Source organism: Scyliorhinus torazame, chromosome 1 (genome assembly GCF_047496885.1).
Source record: "Scyliorhinus torazame isolate Kashiwa2021f chromosome 1, sScyTor2.1, whole genome shotgun sequence".
Taxonomy (NCBI): Eukaryota; Metazoa; Chordata; class Chondrichthyes; order Carcharhiniformes; family Scyliorhinidae; genus Scyliorhinus; species Scyliorhinus torazame.
Window position 1 is genome coordinate 115,746,490 of NC_092707.1, and position 12,269 is coordinate 115,758,758.

Here is a 12,269-nt window from a genome sequence, read left to right on the forward strand (position 1 = left end):
AGGGAAACCTCGCAGTGCAGGGGCACACCCACGTGATGTTCACACAGTTGGTGGGCATATTGGGTGCCCCCTGGACAAATGGGAACCCTGGAGCACAGGGGCGCGTCCACCAGGTAAGTATGGTTGATCCCACAGGAAGGGGGGGGGGACAAAAACACCCTACCAGGATCACCCTGAATCTCAGGGGACTTAACAGCCCAGTGAAACGATCCAGTCTTCGCCCATTTGAGAAATTTGAAAGCCGACACAAGTCTTCCTCCAAGAGACGTACCTGAGGGTGAAGTATCGCCTGCGGGTAAGGAAGGGCTGGGTGGGACAAACGTACCACTCGAGTTACGTGAAGAGAACTCGGGGAGTAGCTATCCTGAATAGCAAGAGGACGGGTGTTTGCAGCGACAAGGACGGTTACAGACCCAGGGGGACGGTATGTCACGGTCATTGGTGTCCTAGACGGGACACCGGTAGTCCTGGTAAACGTGTACGCACGCAACTGGGTCAGTACAGATGTCATAAAGAAGACCATGGTGGAAATCCCCGACATTGACACACACCAATGGATCATTGGGGGGGGGGGGGGGGGGGGGGGGGAAGAGGAGAAGGAGAGAGAGAGAGAGAGAGAGAGAGAGAGAGAAAGAGAGAGGAGAGAGAAAGAGAGAACAGATGGGGGCTGTGGACCCATGGCGGTTCCTCCACCAACCCGGTGAAGGAATTCCCGTTCTTTTCACCAGTACACAAGGTATACACCCATATCGACTTCTTTGCAGTGAGGAAATCGGTGCTTCCAGGGATAAGAAGAGCGGAATGCTCGCAACAGCCATCTCTGACCACACTCCACAATACATGGATGGGAGATTGGAAATGCGTCATGCCCAACACCCCACATGGAGGCTGAACACGGACCTTTTGGCCGACAAGGTCTTCTGCCAGAAAACATGACAGGCCATAGGCGAGTACATCACTAACAAGCAGAATGGGGAAGGCTCACCTTCCATGTTCTGAGAGGCACTGAAAGCTGTGATTAGGGGAGAGATTGTAGCCTAGCAGGTACGTAGAGATAAGGAAGAGATTCGGGCCAGGCAGCAACTAATTGACTCCATCCTGGAGGAGATCGACAGAAAATACTCCAACCGTAGTGCTTCTGGTGGAGAGGAAGAAGCTACAATTGGACTTTAACCTGCTATTCATGAGGAAGGCAGTGCACCAACTCCTCCAGACACGGAGAACCGTTTATGAGCACGGAGAGAAGGCTAGTCACCTATTGGCTCACCAGCTGAGAAAGCAGGCAGCCAAGAGGGAGATAGCACAGGTGAAGGATAGCAGAGGCGGACTGGTTGCCGAATCAAAAAAAGGCCAACCAAGTGTTTGAGGCCTGCTAAGGGGGACTGTACATCACTGAGCCCCCACCCCCCCGATGGGGAATCGGGGATGAAACGGTTGCTCGATGGACTGGATATGCCAGCCGTGGGGGACAAAAGACGGAGGGAGCTGGAAGCAGCAATAAAACTGGGAGGGAAGACCACAATATCACTGATACCCAAGAAAGACAAAGACCCAACGGAATGAGGATCATGTCGACTCATTACGCTGCTCAACATAGACGTGAAAATACTTGCGGAATGCCTGGCCAGAGACTGGAGAACTGCGCACCAGAAGTGGTTGCAGTGGACCTGATGGGCTTTGTCAAGGCTAGACAGCTAACTGTGAACATCAGACAGCTGCTGAATGAGATATTGACCCCATTCGGGAAGAGAACACCAGAGGTGATAAGCCTTTTCTGCATCCAGGGAGATTGTGACAGAATGGAAGTACCTCAGAGGTACTGCAGTGGTTTGGGCTAGGTACAGGGTTCACCTCATGCGTGAAACCTCTGTACAACTCCCCCAAGGTGAGCGTTCGGACAAACACCACCAGCTCTGAATACTTCTGCACAGAGGCACCAGACAGTGATGCCCGCTGTTCCCGCTCTTGTTCGCCCTAGCAATCGAACCCCTGGCATCGCTTTGCGGAATAAGAGAGGCTAGAAGGGATCCAAAGACGAGGCAGGGTGCATAGAGTCTCACTCTATGCGGATGACCTGCTCCTCTACATTTCAGACCCGCAGAATAGCTTGAAAGTGATCTTGAAGCTCCTGTAAGAATTTGGGGCCTTCACGGACTACAAACTCAATCTGGTCAGTGCCCAGTGAACCCGATCGGGGGAGGGACAGATCTGGACCTTTTAAACTAGCCCAAAGCAAATTCCGCTAGCTGGGGATCCAGGAAGCCCACGACTGGACACGGATCCACAAGTGGAAGCTAACCAGTCTGGAAGAGGAAGTCAAAAAGGAAGAGTCCAAGAATCCCCAAGGCTACACTGCAGAGGAGAAGAAACATGGGCGGCCTGACTCTTCTGAACTTACAATGCTACCATTGGGCAGCCACAGCCGAGAGAGTGAGTGAATGGGTAAGGGAACCGAGAACGGAATGGGTGAGGCTGGTGGAGTCCTCCTGTAAGGGAACAATCCTCCAAGCCCACACCATGGCAGTACTCCCACCCCCACCATCAAAATACACGTTCAGTTCAGTGGTGGTAGCCACACTGAAAACATGGAATCAGATGAGACAACACTTTGGCTTAACCAAACGTCCACAATGGCCCCCACCTGCGGTAACCACAAATTCCCGCTGGCTATGCTAGATGCCACTTTTAAGAAGTGGAGACAGGATGAGGGGACGCCAGCGGGCAGGGACTTTTAACTGGGAGACAGACTCGTAACCCCAGACAAACTAGTGGAAGGATTGGAACTATCGAACAGACAGGAGCACCAACACTTACAAATCAAAAACGTTCTCTGCAAGGAAACAACGAGGTACCGATGGGCACCGAGAGGCACATTGCTGGAGGAACAGTAGGGAGAAGGGAAACTGTGGGGAAATGTACGGACAACTTTTAGAAAGGGCAAGAACACCATTAGACGGGGCAAGAGAGAAATGGGAGGACGAACTAGAGGACTCTCGAGGGTAGAACTAATAGGGCCAACTCCACCTCCTCCTGTGCAAGGCTAAGCCTCATTCAGCTTCAAGTGGTGCAGAGAACACACCTAACCAGAACCCGAATGAACAGGGTGCCAGGGAGGCCCAGCCAACCACGCCCACATATTCTGGGCCTGCCTCAGACTAGTCAAGTTCTGGACAGCCTTCTTTGAGGCGTTGTCCAAGATTGAGGGGGAGAGGGTGGAGCCATGCCCGGGAGTGACAGTCTTCAGGGCGTTGGACCAGCCAGAACTACATATGGGAATGAGAGCCAATGCTCTTGCCTTTTGCTTCCTCTTTAACATTTTTAAAATAAGTTTAGAGGATCCGATTAAATTTTTCCAATTAAGGGGCAATTTAGCGTGGCCAATCCACCTACCCTGCACATCCTTTGGGTTGCAGGGGTGAAACACGCACAGACACGGGGAGAATGTGCAAACTCCACACGGACAGTGACGCAGAGCCGGGGTCGAACCTGGGACCTCGGCACCATGAGGCAACTGTGCTAACCACTTGTGCCACCGTGCTGCCCTGCCGTTGCTCCTTAAATCGCATGTGGAAGAATCCTTCTCGGTTGCCGATCAGCAACACCCCCCACAGCTGCAGACTGGCTGGCAGACCTGTCGGAATTTCGCCACCTGAAGATGATCAAATACACCATCCGAGGGCTTCCACATAGAACATAGAACAATACAGCGCAGTACAGGCCCTTCGGCCCACGATGTTGCACCGAAACAAAAGCCATCTAACCTACACTATACCATTATCATCCATATGTTTATCCAATAAACTTTTAAATGCCCTCAATGTTGGTGAGTTCACTACTGTAGCAGGTAGGGCATTCCACGGCCTCACTACTACTCTTTGCGTAAAGAGGAGTGGAGGTTATTCATCAGCCTGCTCCAAGCCAACAGTGATTAGGAAGAAAAGGGGTAGGGGGACCGATGAGGGCAGACAAGATCGCACAGAGCAGAGCGGAACATTTGGGGGGGGGGGGGACAACAACAAAGGAAACCAGGGAAGTATCAGGAAGGGAGGGACATGGTTAAGGTGCAAAGGGGGGAGGCAGCAGAGAGAAAAATCCAGGGTGGAAGATGGGGCCAGGGTGGAGTCCATCTATTAACAGGGGGGGGGGGGGGGGGGGGGGGGGAAGAGATGGAGCAAGGAAAGGGAGAGGGATGATAAACGGGGTACATGTAACATTGCACAAAAACATCATCTTATTCTGTAAATATTATGTGTTTTATATGTCAAATTGTTAAATTTGAAAATGCCAACAAAAATATTTTAAAAAAGTATTCAGGCACTTGCGTACATTAAAAATGGATTACTGTACCTTTAATAGTAAGGTTAAAACAACCCAGTCTATCCCCAGACAAAGAATCAGCACCACATTGCAATGCAATGGCACTGGGCTGGTACATCTCCATCACCTTACATATAATCTAGTGAGGAAGAAAAATGGTTTTACAATATTGTACTAAAGTCCCAGACAAAGTGCCTGCAAACAATCTGCACACGTAATCTATAGTATACAAAGAAATGGTCCATGGCAAAGGACATTCCATCGCCAAAAGTTCAACATTTCATTCCTGTACTAACCAAGGCCATACAAATTGTTCACGAATAAGTACGACAAACAAGTTGGTGGCGCTACAAAGTAACTTGAGGAGAATTTTAATTGCGATATAATATTGAATAAAGAAAACACTTACAGGCTTGAATATGGCCTCATATGATTCATCGTCGATTCCATCTCTCAATGGGAAATTTACAGCATAGTACTTGCCTTTACCTGCACCTATATCCTGTACAGTAAAACAAAAGGCTTAAATCAGGTTCGTACAAATAAATGTACAACTAAAGATACATTTCTGTTAACATACATGAAGATGCAATGATATTCTAACTGTTACCTACCTGATGTTTTGTACAAAGTTATTACTTCTTTCACTATGGTCCTCCAGACACCTATTTATCAAACCCAGAATACTTTATCGAGTTACACTTGCATTTTCAGCAAATTATGTATTTGAACCTTGTTCTCATTCACATATCTCAATAATTCTATACTGAATGCATACTTCCATGTTTCCTCACACTTCACAACTCCTCAGATCATGACCATGTCCATATGCAACACCTGGACAATATTCAGACTTGGGCTAAAAGGCAAGAAGCATTCACGCCACACAAGTACCAGGCAATGAGCATTTCCACCGAGAGAGAATCTATCACCCCATGACATTTAATGGCATTACCTCACTATCCACATCCTGGAGGTTACCATTGATCAGAGACTTGCCTAGATCAGCCATATAAATATTGTGGCTACAAGACCAGGCCAGAACATGTGAATACTGAGGTAAGTAACTCACCTCCTGACTCTCCAAAGTCTGTCCACCTACAAGGCACAAGTCAGGAGTGAAAAAGAACTTTCTTCCCTTGCCCGGATGAGTAAAAGGCAAAAGGTAAAGATGACCCCTTTGAGGGGGAAAGCTGACTGGTGGTGATTTAACCTGATCATCACCACACCTTAGGCGAGGGGAAAGGTTGAGAAGGCAGGCATGAGTAACCTACAGTGCAGATTTAACAATACTCAAGAAGCTCAACATCAGTCAGGACAAAGCAGCTCTGCTTGATGGGGCTGCATCCAACTTAAACATTCATCCCTTCACCATGGGCACTGTGTACCGTTTACAAGATACAATGCAGCAAATGCAGCAATTTCACAAGGCTTTCATCAGCACCTTCCAAACCCCCAACCTTTGCCAGCTAGAATAAGGGAAGAGGCACAAGGGAACATTACCCTCAAATTCCCCTCCAGGTCACACCCTAACTACATCGCTTTTCCTTCACAGTTGCTGGATCAAAATGCTGGAGCTCCCTTCCTAACAGCACCGTGGGTGTACCTACACCACATTGGCTGCAGAGGTTCAAAGCAGACTTCTCACCACCATCTTCTCTTCTTAAGGGCAATTAAGGATGGGCAATAAATACTGGCCTTGCCAACAATATTCACATCACATGAAAAATGAACTTATATGCACATTACATTTGATTGGCATCTTTTATCTGCCCTTAATTCTATTAACCTGTTTGCAACTTCTTGAAAGCTTTTGCAGTCCTCTTTGCTGCTTGTGAAAGCCATTGCTTTGCCAGCTAAGTTTGACATCATGCGCCTTGTACCCAAGCACACATTATATTTATACATTGTCCAAGTCACTTGTACTGCTCATGTTTGCAGTGGGCATTTCGGTAACTATTGATTACCACAACAGATTATTAATTACAACAGTATCTCCTAAAACATTTTGCATACCAGCTATTTTGGGCAATTCACTATTCTCCTTGCATCTCATTAAGTGCATTTTTCTTTATTACTTGATCTTCTGCATCTACCATTCTATGGCTTTGATAGTTAAGTTATAGGTTGAAATAGTAAGTCAACTGTGAAGACAATTTCATAGAAAAAATAGGAGTAGGCCATTTTGCCCTTCGAACATGCTCCTCCATTCAATATGATCATGGCTGATCATCCAACTGAGTAACCTGTTCTCGCCTAATAATAGTAATCTTTATTAGTGTCACAAGTAGGCTTACATTAACACTGCAATGAAGTGAAAGCGCCTAGTCACCATGTTACAGTGCCTGAAGGGTATACAGGAATTCAGAATGTCCAAATTACTTAACAGCACGTCTTTCGGGATGTGTGGAAGAAAACCAGAGCACCCGGAGGAAACCCACACAGACACAGGGAGAACATGCAGACTCTGCACAGTGACCCAAGCCGGGAATCGAACCTGAAACCCTGGCGCTGTGAAGCAACAGTGCTAACCACTGTGCTGCCCTATCTCCATATTCTTTGATCCTTTAGCCCCAAGCACTATATCTAATTCCCTCTTGAAAACATAAAATGTTTTGGCCTCAACTGCTTCCTGTGGTAGTGAATTCCACAAGCTCGCCACTCTGGGTGAAGAAAATTCTCATCTCAGTCCTGAATGGATTACCCCGTATCATTAGACTGTGGCCCCTGGTTCTGGACACCCCTGTCACGGGAACAACCTTCCTGCATCCACCTGGTTAGTTCTGCTAGAATTTTATGTGTTTCTAGGAGATCCCCCCTCACTCTTCTAAACTCCAGCAGATATAATCCTAACTAACTCAATCTCTCCCGATACGTCAGTCCCGCCATCCCAGGAATCAGTCTGGTAAACCTTCACTACACTCCTTCCTTTTTCAAACAAGGAGACCAAACTGCACACAATATTCCTCATCAAGGCCCTGTATAATTTCAGCAAGACATCCCTGCTCCTGTATTCGAATCCTCTCGTTATAAAGGCCAACATTCCATTTGCCTCTTTTATGTCTGCTGCATCTGCATGCTTACCTTCAGCAACTGGTGTACAAGGACACCCAGGTCTCATTGAACATTCCTCTCTCTCAAACTTCCAGGAATAATCTGCCTTCCTGTTTTTGCTACAAAGTGGATAACCTCACAATTATCCACATTATACTGCATCTGACATGCATTTTGCCCACTCATTCATTTGCTGCCAAAGTGGATGACCTCGCATTTATCCAAATTATACTGCATCTGCCTCTCATTTGCCCACTCACTCAACTTGTCCAAATCACAATGAAGGATCACTGCATCCTCCTCACAGTTCACCCGCCCACCCAGCTTTGTGTCACCCACAAATTTGGAGATATCATTTAGTTCCCTCATCTAAATCATTATATACCTTGTGTTGCCCTATTATGTATTTTATTTTATTCCCTTTTCTTTCCATGTACTTAATGATCTGTTCAGCTGCTCGCAGAAAAATACTTTTCACTGTACCTCAGTACAATTGACAATAAACAAATCCAATCCATCCAATCATTAATATATATCGAATAGCTGGGGTCCGAGCATTGATCCCTGCGGTACACCACTAGTCACTGACTACCATTCGGAAAAGACAGTTTACTCTGTTTCCTGTCTGCAAACAGTTTTCTACCCATCTCAATACACCACTCCTAATCCCATGTGCTTTAATTTTACACTTATGTGGGACTTTTGTCGAAAATCTTCTGAAAGTCCAAATGAACCACATCCCGATCCCCCCCATCATCAACACTATTAGTTACATCTTTGGAGAATTCCAGTAGATTTGTCAAGCATGATTTCCCCTTTCATAAATCCTTGCTGACTGTCCGATCTTGCCACTGATTTCCAATTAGCTCAAATTGAGAACACAAAAACCCAAATTCACATTTAATACCATGAACAAAATAATGTGCTTTTATTTAATTTATCTTCTGCTGATCAATGTACTAACCACTGAAACCAAGTGCATGTTTGTTCTTTGAGGTTTAACCAATGAGTCCACCTGAAAAGTTCAGGAAGCAGGCTACAGAGCAGGGTGACAGATCCACCCTGATGTTATAAATCTTAGCAGAACTAATCAATTTTCTATGCACAATCACTCCAGATCTTGCTCCAGCACATTTTTCTTTGGACTTCTACAACTTGAAAAGGCTTCACCTGTCATACCTTCATCCTCCAAATGAAGATTAAGACCCAACCCGCTTAACTCCATGTTGCCCTATCCTCTATTATGAAATTTTACCTATGCTTATTATACATTTGTCCTCAGGACATGTGCAATGCTGGCAAGGCTATACTGATTGCCCACCCCTAGTTGGCCAGAGATAATGGTGTGCACATTTGCCTTAGATTACCACATCCTTGTGGTGATGGAGCCCTTACAATAACGTTCGGTCAGAAATTGGAAGATTTTGGCAAAGCAACACAGAATGGTAATGCACCTCCAAATGAGGATGGCAGGTGACTTGGAGGCGATTTCCGACAACTGTTCTGGGAAGTCACAGAGCTGGAAAGTGCTGTCGTAAAGTATGTATGATGAGTTGGTGCACTGCACCCAGCAGACAGTGCATACATCAGGCACAATACTTTAGTTTTATAATATTTCCTTTTATATTGTCTTTTCTTCTATTCCATTTTAGTCCTTCTAATTGCCTATTTACTCCTCTATTGTGACTTTTAGTATTGTTAGTTATAATTTTCTCAAATGCATCCCTTTTCTTCTCACTCTTAGTACAATCTTGAATCGATCTCCCATCCTTTCTGATTCCCCCAACCATAGTTATTCACCCAACTAAAGCCCTTCATAGTCTCCTCCTGGTCTCCTAGTAACAGTTGCATTCTCTCGATTCTCCTGAAAATTCTCCAGCATATATTCACATGCTGTGAAAAGTACTTCCTCTTACCCGAAGATCTCCTGTGCCGGGGAAATATTCACCATATTTGTGAAATGAAACAGTCATCACCCTGTCTGTTGTATAAAAAGCCTCTTCCACACCATCACCATGGTGAATATCAATATCGATGTACAGTACTCTCTGATGATACCTTAAAGGCAAAAATAAAACAGTAATTCAAATTGAGTTGATATGAAACAAAAAATGTAACCTTCGGCTTAGTAAGGATATAAAAAAATAGGTTGGTGTCTTCATGGGTCTGTGCAATTAGAAAGACCCAAGATCAATTCTCAGTGTGCGTTATGAGAGAGCTTGGGATGGGGTTATCTACCCCAGTTACAATTCCTGACTGGAATTCAGGTGAAAGCAGAGAGTCAACAGTTAGTGAACTGAGGGGAGAGCGAGCACTAGGGGGGAGGAGGAAAAGTGGAGAGAGCAAAGAAGGGGAGAGCATGCGAATGGGGAGAGAGAGCAAAGGGGGGAAGAGGACAGAGAGCGAAGAAGGGGAGATAAGCATCAGAGAGCGAAGAAGGGGAGAAGGGGATAGAGAGCGAAGGGGAGGAGAAGGGGCCAGAGTGGAGAAGGGGCTGGAGGAGAAGGGGAGAGAGAGCGAAGAGGGGGAGGGCGGAGAAGGGGAGAGAGAGCGAAGAGGGGGAGAAGGGGACAGCGAGCGAAGAGGGGGAGAAAGGGACAGAGAGCGAAGAGGGGGAGAAGAGGACAGAGAGCGAAGAGGGGGAGAAGGGGACAGAGAGCGAAGAGGGGGAGAAGGAGACAGAGTGGAGAAGAGGAGGGAGAAGGGGAGAGAGAAAAGGGGGAGCGAGGAGAAGGGGAGAGAGAAAAGGGGGAGCGAGGAGAAGGGGAGAGAGAAAAGGGGGAGAGAGGAGAAGGGGAGAGAGAGCGAAGATGGGGAGGGAGGAGAAGGGGACAGAGAGCGAAGAAGGGAAGGGGACAGAGAGCAAAGAGGGGGCGAAGGGGACAGAGAGTGAAGAGGGGGAGAAAGGGACAGAGCGAAGAGGTGTAGAAGGGGACAGAGAGCAAAGAGGACGAGAAGGGGACAGAGAGCGAAGAGGGGGAGAAAGGGGCAGTGAGCGATGAAGGGGAGGGAAGAGAAAGGGGGCGAGAGTGAAGAGGGGGAGAATGGGACTGAGAGAAAAGAGGGGGAGAAGGGGACAGAGAGCGAAGAGGGGGAGAAGGGGACAGAGAGCAAAGAGGGGGAGGAGGGGACAGAGAGCGAAGAGGGGGATAAGGGGGCAGTGAGCGAAGGGGAGGGTAGAGAAGGGGGGGGGGGGGGGGAGAGAAGAGAGTGAAGGTGGGGAGAATGGGACAGAGAGCAAAGGGGGGGGGGAGAATGGGACAGAGAGTGAAAAGGTGGAGAAGGGGACAGAGCGAAGAGGGGGGAGAAGGAGACAGAGAGCGAAGAAGGGAAGGGGACAGAGAGCAAAGAGGGGGAGAAGGGGACTGAGAGAAAAGAGGGGGAGGAGGGGACAGAGAGCAAAGAGGGCGAGAAGTGGACAGAGAGAAAAGAGGGCGAGAAGGGGACACAGAGCGAAGAGGGCGAGAAGGGGACAGAGAGCGAAGAGGGGGAGAAAGGGGCAGAGAGCGATGAGGGGGAGAAGGGGACAGAGAGCGAAGAGGGGGAGAAGGGGACAGAGAGCGAAGAGGGGGAGAAGGGGACAGAGAGCGAAGAGGGCGAGAAGTGGACAGAGAGAAAAGAGGGCGAGAAGGGGACACAGAGCGAAGAGGGCGAGAAGGGGACAGAGAGCGAAGAGGGGGAGAAAGGGGCAGAGAGCGATGAGGGGGAGAAGGGGACAGAGAGCGAAGAGGGGGAGAAGGGGACAGAGAGCGAAGAGGGGGAGAAGGGGACAGAGAGCGAAGAGGGGGAGAAGGGGACAGAGAGCGAAGAGGGGGTGAAGGGGAAAGAGAGCGAAGAGGGGGAGAAGGGGACAGAGAGCGAAGAGGGGGATATGGGGGCAGAGAGCGAAGGGGAGGGTAGAGAAGGGGGGGGGGGAGAAGAGAGTGAAGGTGGGGAGAATGGGACAGAGAGCAAAGAGGGCGAGAAGTGGACAGAGAGAAAAGAGGGCGAGAAGGGGACACAGAGCGAAGAGGGGGAGAAGGGGACAGAGAGCGAAGAGGGGGAGAAGGGGACAGAGAGCGAAGAGGGGGAGAAGGGGACAGAGAGCGAAGAGGGGGAGAAGGGGACAGCGAGCGAAGAGGGGGAGAAGGGGACAGAGAGCGAAGAGGGGGTGAAGGGGACAGAGAGCGAAGAGGGGGAGAAGGGGACAGAGAGCGAAGAGGGGGAGAAGGGGGCAGAGAGCGAAGGGGAGGGTAGAGAAGGGGGGGGGGAAAGAGAGTGAAGGTGGGGAGAATGGGACAGAGAGCAAAAGGGGGGGGGGAGAGAAATGGGACAGAGTGAAAAGGTGGAGAAGGGGACAGGGCGAAGAGGGGGGGAAAAGGAGACAGAGAGCGAAGAGGGGGAGAGAGAGCGAAGAGGGGGAGAAGGGGACAGAGAGCGAAGAGGGGGAAAGGGAACAGTGGGCGAAGATGGGGGGAAGGGAACAGAGGGTGAAGATGGGGGGGGGGGGAAAGGGAACAGAGGGCGAAGAGGGGGAGAAGGGGACAGAGAGTGAGGAGGGAAGGGAACAGAGGGTGAAGAGGGGGGAAGGGAACAGAGGGTGAAGGGGGGGGGAAGAAAGGGGACAGAGAGCAAAGAGGGGGAGAAGGGGACCGAGAATGAAGAGGGGGAGAAGGGGACTGTTATGGGCCAGTGTTTTGAAAACACCAAAGTATATTATGGAGTCCACCTGACCTATAACTGTTTATTGATTTTGGTTACAATGAGCACAAGAGCCTGCCTTTCAGGTGTAATTCAAAAAAATTATTTGGCGCTTTAAAATCAAAAAACAATTTTTTTTTCTACAAATTGTATTAACATTTTTATAAACAGTACAAATTATCAACTACAAACATAAAGACCCCACACAGCTACAGCAA

At 48.4% G+C, this 12,269-nt stretch overlaps 1 protein-coding gene across 2 annotated transcripts in view; it reads right to left on the bottom strand.

Moving 5' to 3' along the window:
* Nucleotides 1-12,269, bottom strand: part of hdac1 (histone deacetylase 1) — a 78,429-nt gene that overhangs the window by 35,195 nt on the left and 30,965 nt on the right. For both annotated transcript variants that reach the window (XM_072500228.1, XM_072500238.1), the window contains exons 6-8: nt 9,288-9,429; nt 4,727-4,819; nt 4,348-4,456 (exon numbers count right to left, since the gene is read on the bottom strand). In XM_072500228.1, coding sequence (XP_072356329.1) covers nt 4,348-4,456; nt 4,727-4,819; nt 9,288-9,429 — 344 coding nt within the window. The remainder of the gene's footprint in view (nt 1-4,347; nt 4,457-4,726; nt 4,820-9,287; nt 9,430-12,269) is intronic.